At 44.7% G+C, this 19,874-nt stretch overlaps 1 protein-coding gene across 1 annotated transcript in view; it reads left to right on the plus strand.

Annotated features, from left to right (window-relative positions):
- The first annotated feature begins 1,241 nt into the window (after positions 1-1,241).
- Myo1h (myosin IH) overlaps positions 1,242-19,874 on the plus strand; it is a 43,832-nt gene continuing 25,199 nt past the window's right edge. The window contains exons 1-10 of the mRNA XM_023720938.1: positions 1,242-1,367; positions 4,334-4,449; positions 5,695-5,893; positions 7,013-7,093; positions 9,681-9,860; positions 14,141-14,239; positions 15,108-15,221; positions 15,505-15,576; positions 16,094-16,213; positions 18,896-18,963. Coding sequence (XP_023576706.1) covers positions 1,242-1,367; positions 4,334-4,449; positions 5,695-5,893; positions 7,013-7,093; positions 9,681-9,860; positions 14,141-14,239; positions 15,108-15,221; positions 15,505-15,576; positions 16,094-16,213; positions 18,896-18,963 — 1,175 coding nt within the window. The remainder of the gene's footprint in view (positions 1,368-4,333; positions 4,450-5,694; positions 5,894-7,012; positions 7,094-9,680; positions 9,861-14,140; positions 14,240-15,107; positions 15,222-15,504; positions 15,577-16,093; positions 16,214-18,895; positions 18,964-19,874) is intronic.

Raw genomic sequence — 19,874 nt, forward strand, 5'->3', positions numbered from 1 at the left:
CAGCGTGGAATACACAAAAATCCAGAAAGCGATTTCTCAGTGAAGCTGTCTGGGTTCATATTCTGGCTCTGCATTTTGCCTCAGTTTCCTGGGCTGTGGAATGGGTACAATAATTAGTACTTACTTCATAACAGAATGACCACTAAATGAGATAATAGAATTGAAGCCTTTGGAGTCCGCAGTACTTGACCAGGTAAATGCTGGCTTTCTGTTAACTGCTATTACTGTGCATGACTATATATCACCTGGCACTTGGAGATATAGTCTGAGAAATGCATCAGTAGCCAATTTTAGCTTTGTGGAACATCGTAGACATACATGGGACAGCCTACAACATACCTCAACTGCATACGGTACAGCCTGTCTCTCCCGAGCTACATACTTGAATAGCATGTTACTATAATGAATATGTCAATCAACTGTAATGCAATAGTTAAGTATTTATTTTTTAATATATTTGTATTTTTAAAAAATGTACGGGGGCTAGCCAAATAGCTCAGCGAATTAAAGCAAGTAGGCGCAGAGGCCAGGGGTTCGATTTCCGGGCCTGCCTGCCAGCCCCTCCCCCCAACCCCCACCCCCCACCCCCCCACCCCCGGGACATGCTGAGATGGCAATTGAGACTGGGCATGGTGGTGCACGCCTGTGATTCCAGCCCTTGGGAGGCTGTAAACAGGGGGATCACTACGAGTCCAATCTAGTAGAGAGACCCTGAACACCCCGTAGACCCTTCCCCCCACCAAAAAAAAAAAAAAAATGTATTTAGTACAAGGTCTGCAGGACCTCACTACGTAGATCAGACTCATAGTGATTCTCCTGTTTTCAGCCTCCTAAGAGGCAGGATTACAGGCATGCGCCACCTCACCCAGTTACAATCAACATCTCAGCGTGCCGGGGGTGGGACCAGCACAGCAGACCTGGGGATCAAATCCCCAGCCACTGGGTCTATCTAAGCAGGCACTTTAATCCTCTGAGCTATCTTGCCAGCCCAATGGTTAAGTATTTAATTAGCCTAAATAAATCCAAGCATACAAAAGGTACCATAAAAAATGCTAATAAAATATACAATAGGACATTTTTCAGCCGCATTATAGCCTCAGTTGTCTACTATCCTAGGCTTAGTAACTGGTTATTCGGATTGCTAGACATCTACTATGTCAATATGGGGGTCAATGAGCTGCTGAGGAGTGTTCTGTCTCCTATAGAAAGAAGAGGTGAGGAGGAGGCACATCCGGCTGCACATGGAAGGCGCGCTGACTGCCCGGGACAAGGTCGGCGTGCAGGACTTTGTGCTGTTGGATGCCTACACCAGCGAATCTGCCTTTGTGGACAACCTTCGCAAGCGTTTCAGCGAGAACCTCATATATGTAACCTAACACACTTCTCAGCCTGTTTTCCTACCCTGTTTGTTCCCTGTCTACCTTTATCAGCCTTGGTCACTGTGAACAATGTTACTGTCTTAGGTTAGCCATGAAGTGGAGGTACCAAGATATACGTTCAAATGAGCTTGGGTCGTTCATGCTAAGGTTTCTATGTTGGCAAGTGATAGAAACTCAATCCAAACTGGCCTGTGCCACAGAAGGAAATGATAATGTTGGGGTCCAGGAACAGATGTAGGGTTTCAGGGAGTACACTGAGGACTCTTTCTCCATCTCTCTGCTTTGCTTTCTTTTGCATTGGTTTCCTTCTCGGGCAGCCTTATTCCTTTTCAGTAGGATGATCATCAGGTCCAGGCTGGTGTTTTAACAGCTAGTGTTGCTACTAAGAAGGAAAACAGTTCTAACACACATCCTAAAGCTAATGTTGGTTGGCTCTGATTGGCCCATCCTGAGTCACGTGCCCCTATTTCAACTAGTTATCACTACTCCAATTCCTATTCTGATTGGCCAGGCTAAACTACTAGGCTCACCCTTGGAGGTGAAGGTTACAGTCAGAACCCCACCACTGTCACCTGGACTAAGAGCTGGAGAAGCGGGTCCTCCAAGGAATCTGTTGGAAAAAGAGGTGATGAATGACAGGAAGGCAAATAACAGCAGTCTTAAGACATTCTAGAAATCCTCAAGGGACAAGCTCAGAGCACTTCACCAAACTTCTCATATTGATCTTGTTGCACCTAGTAGTAGCCAGCTTTTATGAAACTCTCGGTTTATCTCCACCACATCCTAGTTTGATTGGTCAAGGTTCATGTAAATTTCTCCTGGATGTTACAGTGTTTTTGTGTCATGGGGTTTCTTAAAATTTTCTCTTAGTTTCCATTAGCATTCGTTAAGAATAACTAGACTTGGGCTGACCAAATAGCTCAGTGGATTAAAGTGCCTGCAAGCAGGCGCAGGTGCTGGGGGTTCAATCCCTGGGCCTGACGTGTGGGCCCCGCATTGCCATCCCTGCCCCCGGGGTGCAGTTGAGGCTGGATGTGGTGGCGTGCGCCTGTAGTCCCAGTTCTTGGGAGGTTGTAATCAGGCTAATCACTATGAGTCCGATCTAGCAGTGAGATCCTGAACACACTGTAGACCCTTCCCTAAAATAAAAAAAAAAGAATAATTAGAACTGATGTGGTGGTGCATGCCTGTTACCTCAGTACTCTGTCTCAAAAAAAAAATGTGTTTTTTTTTTAAATATTTTAAGGGTTGTGGACATAACTCAGGGCAAAGGTCCTGGGTACAAGCCCCAGTACTACCAAAAAAATAAGTAAATTAGAAAATCAGAAGCAGTTTGAACATATTTGCCTTATAGGTAGATTGTCTGTAATGATTCCTATGATTTAATCCATATGATGAAGCCAAGGTTACCAGAAGAAATAAGCAAGAGTATATTGCACACTTTTAGGGTTATCACCTTTAGTTGAACAAATTGAAAAACTCAAGTTGATATTCTGTATGAGCAAAGGAGAAATGACATGGTATGAAGGACAAACTGGACAATAGGATCATTAGACGTAAGCTAATAGTTTCCAGTTTACATTGAGAGATGGAGCTGGGGAAATAGCTCAGTGGCATAAGCTCCCGCCTGGCAAGCACAAGGTCCTAATTTCGATCCCTGGTGCCTCATGCCATGCCAGCCCTGGAACCCTGGGTGCGCCATGCCAGCTTGCAAACAAGGCATGGTGGTAGATGCTTATAATCCCAGCACTGGGTAGGCTGAGACAGAAGGATCACTACGAATCCATGCTGCATAGTGAAACCCTGTATCTAATAAATAATTTTTTTAAAAACCTGAGAGATTGCAGGAACTATGTCCCACAGTCAGCAGATATCTACTCACTAAAGCATTGGTAAAATCAAATACTGAAGCAGTACTTTAGCCAAAGTACTCATCTCTGTTCTGGTTCTGTTTGAGGCTGTCCCGGAGATCAGAGACATGAGTTGGGGTGATGTTAACATAGACCCCACATAGGCTTTAAAAGCACCTCCAGTATTTCAAAACACAACAAATTCAGAATCTGAAAATGTCAGATACATTTTTGAAGAACCCCAACTATTTCGTTTCTATATAAGATCTTAGAGCTCCTTATTTATAAATATATCCCAGAAGTCTTACATTAATGGTTCTATTAATGTAAGATGTAAGTACTTGAAACACTTGATTATGAGTAGAATTTAACCTTGAACTCTAGACACACAAGGACCAATCATGGGAGGATTTTCCCCACCTTTAGAGGGCTGGCGGGCACATTTGTCCTGCATCCCCACTCACTGGCCAGAGACACCTGTATGATGCGCAGATCACACCCATCACTTCTCCCGTAGCGCCATATGCTGTCGCAACCATTCAGAGCAGGTATCTGGTTTTAGCTGGGAGGGCACTAGCTCTGCATGCATTGCACTGGGAATAAACCCAGTGGCTCATGACAGCCCCCAGGGCTGGTGTGATACAAAGCTGCCTCCTCTTGACATCCTCCCTTCCCATTCACCCTCCTCCCTTCACTCATGGCATTGGCCACACCGGCTCTAGTGCAGGCAGCCTGCTCCCACGAGTCCTTTTAGCCTGGAAGGCCCTTCCTGCCTACTTTTTTCATGATTAGCCCTTCAGCTTTCTGTTTTACACTCAGAGGTCCCCTCCTTAGCGAAGCTTCCAGAAGCCAATCACTAACACGGCCTTACTCACTCATGCCTTCAAGAGCCTATGCGGGCTTTTTTTAATACTTCCTGTTCCTTGAAGCTGTCTTGATCCTGTTTGTTTCTTCAGCCCCACGAGCTCCATAACAGCAGAGACCTTGCCTGTTGGGTTTGTTGCGTTGTATCTCTAGGCTAGGCTGAATGAACACCCAAGGATCAGCATGTGACAGTCATTTGTACCCACAATGCCTCTCTCATGCTGTGGTCTGCTCCTCTAGACATATATTGGGACTCTCCTTGTGTCCATGAATCCATACCAGGAGCTCGGAATCTACACTATGAGCCAGATGGAACTTTATCAAGGGGTCAATTTCTTTGAACTGCCACCACATGTGTAAGTAAGGTCATCACTGGGAGTATTTTCATTTTTTCCCTATTCTTTCTCAACTTTTCCATGCCTTTTGCCCTTCTTCCTACCCATTCTCTAGTCTATCCATCCTTCCATCCATCTATCGTCTATCTATTCATCCAAATCTTTGATGCATGTTTATTAATCTATTTTTGCCTGCTCCTTAAACTTTTGCCTCCTTGCGAAATAAGTCAAAGCAGTAGAAAACGTTAGTAGGTCATTCTGGAATCTCAGCTTACATAAGCAAGCGCGGAATCTTTGTTCAACTGTCAAGAAATCTAAAACGGGGGCTAGAGAGGAGCCTTCTTCGGACAATGGGTTGCTATAGTGCCATCTACTGGTGACTCTGTGTCATGGCGGTTAATAGCCCCTGGCAGAAATTTAGCGGGGCTACCGAACCTTAAGATGGGCAAATTCCTACCTATTCTATATAGTGCAGGCCTTGCTGGAGTCTCCTTTTTCTCCTTGGCTGACTTCTGAGCTAATATTTAGCTTCTCCCTTCAATGTCCCGGTGACTCAGCTAGTCCACTTCCTAAGGCATTTATAAACCTCTCTGTGTCACCACTGAATCCTGAAATAACGAGGACGGGGACAACTGTCATGCTTTGGTTTCTGACCTTAGCATAAAGGCCCTTGTCATACTTGTCCTTCTGTCCTAAAAGTATCGCAGAAGTTTTTGAAACCTCGCTGATCTGCTCTCTGCATTCTGAGTATTCTAGGTTTTGAGGAAAAGAAAAAAAACATGAGACATTTTTATTTACTGAATTACTTAAACATTAGACAAGATCCCATTTCCACTTACAGTTAATAGAATGTGTCTTGGGGTTGTGATGTACAACTGACTTATTCTTACAAGGAATGTAGCTGGCTTTTAAAAAATAAATTGTTGGGGTTGGGGGTGTAGCTCCATGGTAGAGCACTTGCCTAGCAGGCAGGAGACTCTAGTTGCATCCCCAGCACCTAATAAATTAATTTGCTAAAGTTCAAGAAGTATTGCCCAAATTCATCCCTTGAACCCTTCTGTCATTTGAGCTTCGATATCTAATTCAGAGTGCTTTTGATCACTCCGTGGATCATGTCAGGGATCTGATATCTCTCTGAACTCAGTGTCCTTGATTCACAGTCTGGGTGTGGTTTCACGGAGCCCGGGTACTCTGTTTTCCTGCTCTGGTGACCACGAGAGCCAAGAGGAGTGCCATCCAAACCAAATGGTCTCTGTCCCTCTCTAGTTATGCCATAGCTGACAACGCTTACCGCATGATGTGCTCGGAGCTCAATAACCACTTTATCCTCATTTCTGGAGAGAGCGGGGCTGGGAAAACAGAGGCCTCCAAGAAGATCCTGCAGTATTTTGCGGTGACCTGCCCAATGACTGAGTCACTACAGATAGCCCGTGACAGGCTGCTGCTCTCCAACCCTGTGCTGGAGGTAAGCGACTTCTGAGGATCCACAGAACGGCGTCCTAGGGGATCGCTAAGTGGAATCGTCTGCCTGGACAGGGCAGTCAGATCATAGCTGAGAAAGGGGGTCTTATGGGGAGAGTTGGTGTTAAAGTGACCTCGAAGTAAGATGGCAGAGCTGTGCTCTAATTCAGCATGCCAAACACCGGCAGGCATCAGCAAGTCATTCCAAACCCTCAGTCTGCCTCATCTGCAGAGTGGGTCCACTTCCTCGACCTGCCTCTTAAGACTCTCTGAGGATTAAAGACAGCGAATGCTCAAAGAGCATACAGCAAAATTAGGAAGCACTAAAACAATACTTTCTTATTTATTAATATTATTCTTAGTTAATTAAAAGCATTTTGGTTATCATTATTTCTACTATTACAGTTCACCAGCTTGCTGGATGGTTTTGAACAAGTGATTTTCTCTTGCGTTTTTTTTTTTTGTTTTTTTGTTTTTTTGTTTTTTTTTTTTATTTATTTCATTTGTGTGTGTGTGGCCAGCTCAGCCCACCAGGGGGCGGGGCCGGCTGGCATATGGTGCTGGAGGATTGAACTGTGGTCCCTGTGCTTTGCTAAGCTTGTTCCAAGTAGGTGCCCTAGACCACTGAGCCATCTCACCAGCCCATCTCTTGCGTTTTTGATGCCCTGTCGGTAAAGATGCTCCTGGTTACAGGAATTTCCCAGGAGACTTTGAGTTAAATGAATCAATATAAGGAGTCTGGGATTGGGTCTATCCGCTATGTCTTGTAGAACTATCAGGGCCTCGGTATCTCTCCTTGGGCCATTCTCATACATCCCTAGACTGGATTCTAGGAGATGATCTTCCTAGGTCCAACTCTACCTTCAATGCCTTGTAGTTAGTAAATCCTGGCCACAAGATAAATGGTGGGGGCCAGGGAGATGGCTCAGTGGAATAAACGCTTCCCAGGCAAGCACAAGGGCCTGAGCTCAATCCCCGATTCCAAAAAAAAAAAAAAAAGGTGGCTTCCCTCCCTGGTTCCTCCCTCCCTCTTCCATGCATGTAGAAAGCATATTATTTGAGGTCAGAAATTTAACAAGTATGGTGAGCTTAAATGATAGAGACTGACACTTTATTTTCCAAGGCTTTTGGAAATGCCAAAACACCCCGGAATGACAACTCCAGCAGATTTGGAAAATACATGGACATACAGTTTGACTTTCAGGTACTCTAAAATTCCTAATACTGATTCTTGAGGCTCCCCCATTTGGCATCACCCCAAGGCAGCTTAAGGTGACTCAAGCAACCGAAAAATCTAGGGCTAGTTCTAATTTTAGGAAATGCAAATAAAGACCACAATGAGATTCTGTTGTATACCTTCTGAATGAGCAAAAATTAAGAGATTGCTGGGTATTAGTGAAGATGCGGAACCCTGGAATTTACACAGTTTAAGGACAAGGTGTCTATTGGGGCAACCTATTTGGAAAATGATGGCTTGAACCAATGATAAGATGGTACCTTGTAAAATTGGCAACACATAATCTAAGGTGCAGCCATTCCACTCCCAGAGATAGCCCCGCAAGTGTGTAAGCGTGTCCCCGACAGGCTTGCTGGTGACAGTGGAAAGACCAGAAATACCCACGACAGCTGGACAGAACTGAGCACCTGTGGACAGGAGGGGGCTAAACGAGTGTGTTCACACAATAAGGATTCTAGAGCAGGGAGAGCTGAAGAACCACAGCTCCACGTAACGTGGATGAACAAGACATGCAGTATGTGGCAGTGTGATACTATTTGTTCATAAAGCCTAAAAATAAAAGTAAAGGGGCCGGGGAGATGGCTCAGTGGAATAAGCACTTCCCTGGCAAGCGCAAGGGCCTGAGTTCAATCCCCGGTTCCGCAAAAAAAAAAAAAGACTAAAAATAAAAGTAAGCAGCATATTGGACAGGTAGGCTGACCAAAGGGACAAAGATCAGCAAATAGTTTTAGGTGGGGCTAGGTAGAGATATTTTAGGTTGTTTGAGCTGTAAAGCCTTGACAGGGACATCTCGTCTCAGCTGTAACACTAAAGTGGCTATCTGCAGCACATGAGGGACACGAGGAAGTGCACTCCACCCACACTGTAAACGGGTCTATTGCACATGGGTAGACAAAATTCTTAAGGACAGGGGCCAGGGAGATGGCTCAGTGGGATAAGCGCTTGACTGGCAAATGCAAGGATCTGAGTTCAATCCTCGGTTCCGCAAAAAAAAAAAAAAAAAATTCTTAAGGACATGTTTTCCAAGTGGCACAGTGACCCTTAGCCTAGAGAACAGGGGCTGTCTGGGGGTAGAGTGCAGCAGTGGCTCCGGGCCTCCTGAAGGTTGGTCTTCTACGGGGTATCCATGGAACTTAAAATTAGACACTTAGGGCTGGGAAGAAAGCTCAGCGGTCTAAGCAGCTACCTGGCAAGCACAAGGACCTGAGTTTGATCCCTGGTACTGCATGCCATGCTGGCCCCAAAACTGGGTACAGTGGTACACACCTGTGATCCGAGTGCTGGGGAGGCTGAGACAGGAGGATCACTATGAATCCAAGCTGCATAGCAAGACCCTGTACCAAATAAAGAAATATTTTGAAAAAGAAATTAGACATTTAATAGCTATGCATATTTAAAAACGCTTAGAGTTAAACATATACCCCCAAGAGACACAAATCATGAGAACAGACCCATGTGTATCGACCTGTGTAGCCACTACTCACAGCAAGATTAAAAAAAAAAAATTCTAGCATCTAGCAGGTCTTCCAACAATACCCTACTTTCCAATGGTTACCACTATAGTCACAGATTCATCTTACTGGTTCTTAAATTTCATACAAAGGCATTATACACTACACTACTTTATTTCTGGCTTCTTCAAAATTCTATCTGCAAGATTTATGCATGTCAGCTAGGTATGGGAGCACACACTTGTAATCCCAGCACCCTGAGAGGCTGAGGCAGGTGAATTCTAAGTTTAAGCCCAGCCTGGGCTATTTAGCAGGACCCTGTCTCAAAATAAAATGCAAAGGGGGATGAGGAAATAGTTCAGTGTAAAGGTCCTTAGTTCAATCCTCAGTATCACAAAGGTCAATCCCCTGAGTTCAATCCCGGTTCTGCCAAAAATAAATAAATTAATTAAATTAAATTAAATTAAATTGGGCTGGTGAGATGGCTCAGTGGTCTAAAGCACCTACTTAGAACAAGCTAAGCTAAGCAAAGCACAGGGACCGCGGTTCAATCCCCCAGCACCACATGCCAGCCAGCCCTGCCCCCTGGTGGGCTGAGCTGGCCACACACACACACACACACACACACACACACAATAAATAAATAAATTTTAAAAAAAAATTAAATTAAATTAAATTAAATTATGATTAAGACAGTATGGATGACAAGAGGGAAGATGAAGAAGCCATGAAATCAGAAAGATCCCCACATACAATTGTAACAAAGTCACCACCATGATTCAGTACAGATCAGATCACCTTTCCAATAAATGTTGCCAGTCAATTGCAAGTCACTGCGGATGAAAGATCTTTGATCCTTACCTCACTCCATACATAAAAATCAGTTGGTCTGTGTAGCCTAAACCCTAAACACAAACAATGAAATACTCAAACACAGAAAATACCTTCATGATCTCCAGCAATTTTTAGTAGGCAAAAATCTTTTAGAAGCAGAACCCAGGAAATACGAATCATAAAGGATTGATAGATGGGATTTAGTTCAAATTAAAAAAATTCTGACTTGATCATTATTGTCATTGCCCCATTTTTATTCTGTTTTGAAGGGCATTCCCGTAGGTGGGCATATCATTGGTTACTTGATAGAAAAGTCCCGAGTCGTCTACCAAAACCAGGGGGAGCGGAATTTCCACATCTTCTACCAGCTGCTAGCGGGTGGTGAAGCGGAGCGCCTCGCCTACCTGGGACTTGAGCGAGACCCTCAGCTGTATAAATACCTCTCACAGGTTGGAAGGCTCAGCACCTGGCTTTTGACCCTTGGGAGGTGGGGACTGGGGGTGTTTGGGAAGTGCCTATATGGTGTTCCAGAGCTTGGGTTTCGTCAGGATGGATCCTCCAGCCAACTTGTCTACCTCTGCTCCTGACAGCTGTGTCACTTGGTTAAGCATCCCAGGGTCGAAGCAAATGGCTCTCAGGCCTAGCTGAAATTTGAATCACTTTAGAAGTCTTAAAAACTCACATGCCTGGACTTGGGCTGGGGGGAGTTTAGTGGTAGAACAATTACCTAGCATAGCAAGGCCTTGGGCTCAGTCCCCAGTATTATAAACACAACTAACACAGATGCTTCTGGAGGTTTTTTAGTGGATCTGAAATGGGCCTAGGGCATCATAATTGTTTGAAATGTTTTCCTAGCCTGGTAGTGTAGCTCAGTGGTATAGCACTTACCTAAACACTGAGTTGGAGCCCCAGAACTACTAAACAAACTCCCTAATGATTTAGGGTACAGCTAAGGTGAGAACTGCTGGTCTAGATGCAATTAAACACTCACTCTCTATAAAGACACTCCTTGTATAACAACCCAGTCCTGGCAACTTGGTCCTTAAATTATTCGGTTGCTAAATGAGGACTTGTGTATGGTATGTAGATTACAAGATCAGAACAGAGACATGGTTAAAGGAGGGCTGGTGAGATAGCTCCGTGGCATAGGTGCCTGCCTGGAAAGTGCAAGGTCTCAAGTTCAATCCCTGGTACCGCATGCTGTGCTGTGCCAGCCCAGAAACCAGAAGTGGTGGCACATGCCTATAACCCCAGCGCTAGGGAGGCTGAGACAGGAGGATCACTATGGGGCTGAACTCCATAGTGAGACCCCATATTGAAAGAATAAAAATAAAGAAATTATCAAAGGAAACTCCAACTTGATGACTTTTTATAACTCTTATCTGCAGTACTGTAAGATAGAACTGAACATAAACCTATAGTACTATACCATACAATCAGCAAAAACAATAATACTGGATAAACCAGGTATACAGTACCAAAAAAAAATGAGCCGATATCAATAAGATGTACAGAACTGCACCAGAAAAACAAAAAACAGGTTGTAGCCAGGCGTAGTGGTGTACACCTGTAATCCCAGCCCTCAGGAGGCTGAGTCAGGAGGATCACTGTGAGCTCAAGGCCAGCCTGAACTGTACAGAGAGACTCTGTCTCAAAATGACCCAAAAAACCCACCAAAAAAAACCAGATTGTAAGTGTGAGTGGCAGGGCGTAAGTCCAAACAGACTGCCTCAGTCTTAAGTATGAACAGCACTACACAGCAGGTCAATAACCCAGGAATGTCTTTACTCACAACCTATGCTTTGATCTTCTTTCTGACTATCCTCACAAAGACCTTTCCCCACCATCCTGCCTAGCATCTTCAGAACTCTTTTTGTTGTTTTGTTTTGTTTTGTTTTGTTTTTTCCAGAACCGAGGATTGAACTTGGGCCCTTGCACTTGTCAGGGAAGCACTTATTCTACTGAGCCATCTCCCCAGCCTCATCTTGAGAACTCTTAGCTGCAAGACAAACCTGCTACCTTACAGAAATAGTTCAGGCCATTCCTATAAGCACCTCTATGACCTAGTGGTATAAAAATGATATAAAAATAGTATAAACTTTTAGAATTTAACTTTCCAACATTAACTTTTCTGGAGCCTGTTGTAGGGATTGAGAATTCCCAGGTTGTTTGGGTAGTATTCGATGATTCTAACACTTTTCTGACCCATGGTTATTTTATTTTTCCCTTCTCACTGGGCCTGGCTTGGAACTGAGGTCACTAGCAGAGCACCATTTGGAGCAGGGAGCAAGAGTGAGAGAAAGTGAGAGGGCAGAGACAGAGACAGAGACAGAGACAGACAGACAGACAGACAGACAGACAGACAGACAGAGAAAGAGAGAGACAGAGAAAGAACAAGACTTTGTGAAGTCCGTCTCCTAAGAGAGCAGCCCATATTTCATAGAAATCTTTGAAAAAGAACCTTGACAAAATTTTACCTTTAGAAACAAAGCTAAATAATAAGAAAAAAAATTTCATAATTTTATTCTATACTTAACAAGCCTTAAACAACTAATTCTTGGAACAAGGAACTTGTTTTTAGTGTGGTATTTGGTGGTGGTGGTGAGGGTGTGTGTGTGTGTGTGTGTGTGTGTGTGTGTGTGTTGCCAGGTGTTGGACTCAGGACCTCACACATGTGAGCTTACACTGAGCTACATCCAAGCATCTCTAGTTCTTTTTTTTTCTCTCTCTCTCATCTTGATACAGGGTCTCACTAAGGTACCCAAGCTGGGTTCCGACTTGTGATTCTCCTGGCTAGTCCTTCCAAGCAGCTGGGATTACAGGTGTGCTCCCCATGCCCAGCTGATTTAATTTTCAGGAGTTCAGTTTTTCCAACAAATATGTATGATTACACCATGTTTGAATTTTCAAAGCATGATCAGTGGGGATCAGTTCATAAAAATCTTGGGACTTTCTTTTCCCAAGGGCTTCTCTAGAGGCTGAATAATCCAGTTGTTCTCTTCAGGAATAGCCATGCCTAGATTCTTCTAGATTAGTTCTAGCCACATGAGTGCAGTCCGATCCTGATACCTCATTGGCTTTGGAAATAGCTCTAGCAATTTGCCAGTACTGGATTTTTTTAAAAAAAAATCAATTTCACAGTGTCCTGTGACTTTAACAAAATGTGTCGCTATACTTTGTGGCATGCTGCATTGTTGCCAGTCCAGAAGGTGTCTGAGAGGGGCTGACTGCACAGGGTTTCCCCTAAGGGGACAGCAGCAGGTGTTGCTGGTGCGGATCCCTCAGTGTCCACAGGGGCCTGATTCCAGCACACCAAACTCTGAGGATGCTCAAGACGCTAGTATAAAGTGGCAAACAGTTGGGCATAGTAATGCACACCTATAAACCCATCACTCTGGGAACCTAGGACAGGAAAATTACAAGTTTGAGTCCAACCTGAGTTAAGATCCCATCTCAAAATAAAAAAATCTAATGGTTAAGAATGCGGTTCGGTGCAAAGGCCTTGGGTTCAAGCCCAGGTACCACAATAAACAAACAAAATGGCTAAGTGTTTGTATATAACCTACATACCTCCCATATAGTTTAAATCATCTCTTGGTTACTTATAATACACAATACAACGTAAAGGCTACGTGGAGAGTTGTTATACTGTATTGTTTGGGGAATAATCAATAATAAGGAAAAAAGCCCGCACATGCAAATGTTTGGTGCAGACATTTTTTCAAACATTTTCAAGCCATGGTTGAGTTGAAGTGTGTAGCATTCAATTTGAGGACAGGGAGGGCTGACATGTGACATCGCAAACCTTAGGCTGGCTGACCCACCAGTGAATATTTTCAGAGTGCGAAGCCCTTGAATGCTCCAGTCGACAAAGACATTTTAAGATAATAATCTTTCGATAATCAGGAAGCTGGGAACTCCCAGTATCACAAGATAATAAAAAACATCGCCTAGAGTGAGTTTCTCTTTAAACTGTGAGGCCAATCACTGTTACTTATTTAGAAAGCAAACTCCAACTTACCTAAGTCTCGCTACATCTCTGCTGGCGATCATTTCCATAGAATCTGCACTTCTCTAAGAGCCGGGCTGTCTTTCCCCGGTTGAGGCCGCCTTCCCTCTGGTCCTGCAGAGATTCCTCAAGTGGGTGCAGGTTGCTTTCTGAACTTACGCATCAAAATTTCAAACCCTCATGTTTCAGCAGATAGTAACTGGGACAGGGCTTCAGTTTATTTAGCAAAAAGGAAAGACTATGTGTAACGACACAGACAAAAATATATTCTGCCACCATGTAACTTTACCAGTTTTCTTAGAACAGAGATTAAAAATAAAACCCCAGGGGCTGGTGAGATGGCTCAGTGGTCTAAAGTAAAGCACCTACTTAAAAACAAGCTTGGCAAAGCTAAGAGACCGTGGTTCAATCCCCCAGCACCACATGTCAGCCAACCCCGCCCCCTGGTGGGCTGAGCTGGCCACACACACACACACACACACACACACACACACACATAAATAAATAAATAAAATTAAAATAAAACCCCAAATAAATTTGAAGAGGCCAGAAGATGGCAAATCGTTAGGTTACTAGACAGAGTAAACCTGTTTCACGTGTTTCCAACTCAGGATATTATAGAACCAGCGTTTGCATGCTTGTAGAGAAAAGCAGTTTTGTTTAGGATACGTGTGTGCACACTTCACTGTCCTTAAAGTAAGCGAGCCAATTTTGCCTCAGGGTCATTGTGCCAAAGAATCATCTCTTAATGACAAGAACGACTGGAAAACTGTTTCCAATGCCTTTTCTGTCATTGATTTCACGGAAGCTGACCTTGAGGTAAGGCTCCTGAGGCTCTCTGTGGGACTCGGGAACAATCCCGGCAGCTTGGGGGTTGTACTGTAGGGTTGCCAGACTCCACCAATAAAGTTAGGGGACACCCAGCTACATGTCCATTTCAGATAAACAGTGAATCATTTTTTAGTAAAGGTAAACATGGCAGATGGACAAAAAAGGACTCAAAAATTTATCATTCCTTACTGAAATTCAAATCATAACTGAGGATTTCATATTTTTGTGACAGCCTTAATTTTTCCCAGTGTGTTTACAGGAGGAGCTGATGTAATTATTCCTCCAAATTAAGTCCAGTCTCAACTACAATTATGGCATTATTGTTCGTTTATGCTTCTGTTTTAGAATAAGTAAGCACAAACTGTAGGGTCGATAAACATTTTGTTCTTACATCTCTCTCTTTTATTTTCATTTCAATTGTTAAACTATTAATATTCCAGGAACCAGAATGTAGTCTAAAATATACATCCTGTACCTGAGATCCTGGCTTTTGAAGACTAAAGAGTTTACTTATGGTGTTTATTTTATAGAATGCTTTTGTCGTGTATTTTACAAAAATGATTTATTGTGTGAAAAATAAATATATGTATTTATATATATGAGATGCAAAAATGAAAATATTTTATCCTGGAGATGGAGTGGGGCTTCTGGGAGGGCCTTACCTGCTTCCCTTGCTATTAGGAGTGAATAGGAGCCACTTTTGGGGGAGGCGGAGGCCTTGGTTCTGAGAGCTGGGGCTGGGGTCAGGAGGGGCAGTGTTTTGTTTCTGGTGTCTCTGCTGACCCCATTTGTCAGCAGCTGCTGTCTTCTCTTCCTGTCCTCCTGTCCTCGGCCTGACTGTGTTCCATTTTCCTAGAATCTCTTTGGGATTATTGCCAGTGTCCTACACCTGGGCAACGTTTGTTTTCAAGAAGATGACCAAGGCTGTGCCGCCGTCCCTGACACCCACGAGATCAAATGGATCGCCAAGGTGATGCTCCCTTCTGAAGGGCCAGAGGGCAGTCAGGGGCCAGGAGGGGGCGGAGGCCCCTGGACACCCACAGTTAGGTGTGGATGGCCAACTCCACGTCTTCCCGCGATGCTGGCCAGGAGGCTTCAGGAGCTCTGGCTGATCTAGCCAGGCCCATTGTGCCCCCAAAGCAGAGGGGTCACAGTCAGGACTCATCACTGAGGTGTGGGGACTCCACAGCCACCTGATCTCTGAGTAAGTAAAACCGAGTCACTGAATGATACCTCGGATTCCTCTCATTCAGCTCCTCGGGATCTACCCATCGGTTCTTCTGGAAGCTCTCACCCACAGAAAGATTGAAGCCAAAACAGAGGAGGTAAAAATGGCTGTGGGTGGAAAGGCAGCCACCTCCCCGCCGCAGCTGTCTCCCTTGGTTAACAGCAGTAGTAGGCTTCGGGGAAGCCAAGCACTTGAACCCAGCCCACCGTGCCCTGAGTAGTCCAGCTCCTCAGGGGCTCCTGCCTCACCTTCCCCACCATCATCACCACCACACACTGCTAGCGCCTCCTGCTCAGACTCACTGCTCCTCCTCTATGGAGTCTGCCCCTGCTGCTCCTCCTGCCCACGCTCCTCCAGCTAACTACTTCATCTCTCAGTCACTAGACCCCTGGACGGAGGAGCCTTTTCTGATCATCTCACCACTAACTTAAGGTGCCATATATATCTCATGTGGCTCTTGTCATCTCAGCCTGAGACACAACAGGCATCAGAGAAACACCTCCTGGGTGTCTTCCCCCAGCCACAGCCTTTGCTTAGTCATGATTAAAGGATAGCTTGAGAACTCAGGGAACTCCTCTTCCATCCATACCCATGCCCCTGATCCTTCTCTTCAGGTCATATGCCCGCTGACACTCGAACTCTCTGTGTACGCCAGAGATGCAATGGCAAAGGCCATCTATGGAAGGACGTTCACCTGGCTGGTCAACAAAATCAATTCCTCCCTGGTTAACAAGGTGGGTGAGGCACCCTGTGTGACTTGCTCTCATTGATGTGGCATTGTTTTGTCATCATCCTGGTTGATTTAAAGAATCTGTGAGACTGGACTATGTGTTCCTTGTGGGCAGGGGCAGTGTCTTGTTGGTTGATTGATTGACTGGTTGGTTGGGCTTGATTGGTTGGTTGGTTGCTTGGCTGCTTGGTTGGTTGCTTGGTTGCTTGGTTGGTTGCTTGGCTGTTTGGTTGGTTGCTTGGTTGATTGTTTTGGTCATACTCAGCACCAAACACAGAGTGGGCCTTTGCTTTGAGCTACGTCCCCAGCCCTTTTTTCAGTTTTTATTTTGAGGCAGGGCCTTGCTGTGTTGCTAAGTTGCTCAAACCACACTCAAATTTGCAGTCCTCCTGCCTCAGCCTCCAAGAGTGCTCTGGTTACAGGTCTGTGGAGGTGACGTCTTGTCATGTCCACATTTCCAAGGTCTCCCGTGCAGTGAGCTCCCAGGAATGCACACCAGGTGACTCCTGTGGCCTTCCCTGATTCATAGTGTGCACAGGATTTGTGATGTGACCAGTGGGTAGCTTTTGGCATACACAGACACTGTTAGCAGTAGTGTATTTTATTTACATTTTTATGGTATTGGGGAGTAAAGCCAGGAGGCACTGACCTATATCTTTAGCCTCTTTTATTTTGTTTTTGGAGATCCCATCCCTTCTTTCTTTTTATTTTGAGACAGGATCTCACTAAATGACCCAGACTGACATCAGATTTGGTATCCTCCTACCTTGGCCTCCTAAGTAGCTGGGATTACAGGTGTACACCATCATATCTGCTTAACCATATATATTTTAATATATCTTTAAAACTATAACTAGCCTCTCAAATTCATGCTTGGATCATTTTTCTTTCTTTTCCTTTCTTTTTTTTTTCTTCTTCAGTCCTGGGGATTGGACTCAGGACCTTGCACTTACCAGGCAGGCACTTATGCCGCTGAGCTATCTCCCTGGCCCACATGGTGTTTCCTTTTTCCACGGAATTTTTTGAATAAAAGCGAGTTTATTTGAAGCTAGATGTTGAGGACATCACTCTGGTAGATGAGGAACTGGCAAAGCTTACTAAAAGAGGATGCAAAGGACAGAGCCAGGGAGAAAGCTGCTCGGTACACTCCAAAGAAAGATTCCACTGAGACCCTTTAAAAACCAATGAGCACATTATTTTTCTTAGCCCATTTTTGTTACTACAAGTAAATGCTAGAGACTGGATAATTTAGAAAAAGTAGAAGTTGCTGAGTTGCAGCAGTGCACAGTTGTAATCTCAGCTACTCGGGAAGCTGAGGCAGGAGGATCTCAAGTTCTAGCCCAACCTGAAAACCTTACCGAGACCTTGTTTCCAAATAAGAACAGAAAACTGGCTGGTGACATGGCTTAGAGGTACAGCACTTGCCTAGTATGTGTAAAGCCCTGGGTTCCACTCCTTTCACTACAGAAAGAAAAGGTTTATTTAGCTTAGGGTTCTGGAGGACCAGGGACACAGCAAGTGTGTCTATGGGGGCCTCCCTTCTTTTTCTTACAAAGCCACTCAATGCCATGATGAGGGTACCACCCGCATGACCTCATCTGACCCTTACTGCTTCCCAGACCTGCCTCCAAACACAAAAGACAGAGGAATTTAGCATGATGTCTTCAACACACGGACTGCCAGGAGACGTAGCACGAGCACAGCACAGTCGTTCACTCTCCGTCCTTGGCTGACAGCCCTTGGCCCCTGTGAAATGACACCGCACTGTCTGTCCCGCCTTCTGGATGAGTGGCCCCTTGCCTGTTGATCTGCCTTTCCTCTTCCCTTTTTGGATTGAATGTGGGCTTTGCAAGCTGAAGAGATCTGAAGCAAAGATGTGAATGGGGAGGGGAAGGTGTCACTACCAGGTGACAGATACGAAAGCCCCCAGTGGGACTGAGGCAGGCTACCCCTGAAGGTTGCCCTAAGCACACGCACAGGTGTGGGGCTGTGTGTCTGCCCCAGGATAACCCTCAGATCACAGTCCTAACCTCACCCCCAAAGGTTTCCATGAAAAACCCCACATTTATTATTCTTTTCACATTCTAGTATATGGTTAATCTTTGGAAACAAACGATTTCATTCTATTTCTAGAATTTAGTTTTAGTAGTAGAATCGCTCTTCAGAAAACACAGTATCCTGTGAGTCACTGTGGAAGAAAAAGTCAAGTTCCAGTTTTGGGGGCAGCCACAGGGTTCGGAGTGTCCCAAAGTTTAAACGTAACCCTCTTGAATGAGTCCATTTGGTATTGCTATCACGACGTATCGGAGGTTGGGTGACTCTCTGAGGAAGAGACTCACTTAGCTCACTGTTCTGGAGGTTTGAGCGCCCACAGTGACGACGCCCTCCTTGGTGACCGAACCCCGAGGCAGCACAGGACACCACGTGCCAAGGGACAGGGAGCACACGCCCTTGTGTCTTCCTGTCTCTCTCCTTATGAAGTGCTAGTAGCGGATCATGGGGCTGCTGCCTGATGATCTTACCCAAGCCCCTGGTCACTGCCACACCCCACAGTTGAATTCAGTTTTCCTCCACTTAATACTTCCTGGTGAGGATGAATTCTCACCACGCCAACCCCAGTGCTTGGACGCATGGAAGTCCCCCAAGTCCCACCGCTCATTGCTCCTGCTCTGTGTGTTTTGACTAGGATTTCACCAAAAAAACTGTGATTGGCTTGCTGGATATCTATGGGTTTGAAGTCTTTGACAAGAATGGGTGAGTCTTGCCATGTTTTACCTACTTGTCTTGTGCCCCCGTTTGTGATTTCAGTCAGAATTTAAGTCATCTTTAAAAGTCCTATTTCCTGTTTGTTTGTTTGTTTGTTTGTTTGTTTATTTTGGGGGGACGGGGCGGGGGGAGTACCACTTGCTGCCAGCGTTCATCTGACTTTCAGTGATTAAGAATTACTGTGTTTCCTGAAGAGCAATTCCACTACTAAAACCAAATTCTAAAAATAGAATGAAATCTTTTGTTTCCAAAGATTAACCACATACTAGAATGCAAAAAAAAATAATAAATGTGGGGTTTTTCCATGGAAACCTTTGGGGGTGAGGTTAGGACCGTGATCTGAGTGTAATCCTGGGGCAAACACACAGCCCCACACCTGTGCGTGTGCTTAGGGCAAATGGGAAATGGGTTCATGATTTTCCTATCCCTAGAAATTCTCCAGAATTGGACAACTCCTAATTCATAGCCTGTTGTAGAAGTGTAATAACCATTTAAGAAGTGAACATAAGCTCAGTGTGGTGGTGCATTCCTGGAATCCCAGCCTGCTGGAAGGCTGAGGCAGGAGGATCCCAAATTCTAGCCCAACCTGAGCAACTTAGTGACTCAGCAAGACCTTGTCTCGAAACACAAAATAAAAAAGGGCTGAGAACATAGCTCTGTGCAAGGGTCCTGGGTTCAATCTCCATGACTGAAAGGAAAAAAAAAAAAAGACAGCAAACACGCTTCAACATCACTCTTCCAACATATTTAGTAAATTATTTTACTAATAAGAATGTTGTGGTTTTTTCCTTTATTAAAAAAATCCTTGGGGCCAGGGAGATAGCTCAATAGAATAAACACTTGCTTGGCAAGCGCAAGGTCCTGAGTTCAATCCCTGGTAACACACACACACACACACA

The sequence above is a fragment of the Octodon degus genome, unplaced genomic scaffold, assembly GCF_000260255.1.
Source record: "Octodon degus isolate 3935 unplaced genomic scaffold, OctDeg1.0 scaffold00079, whole genome shotgun sequence".
NCBI lineage: Eukaryota > Metazoa > Chordata > Mammalia > Rodentia > Octodontidae > Octodon > Octodon degus.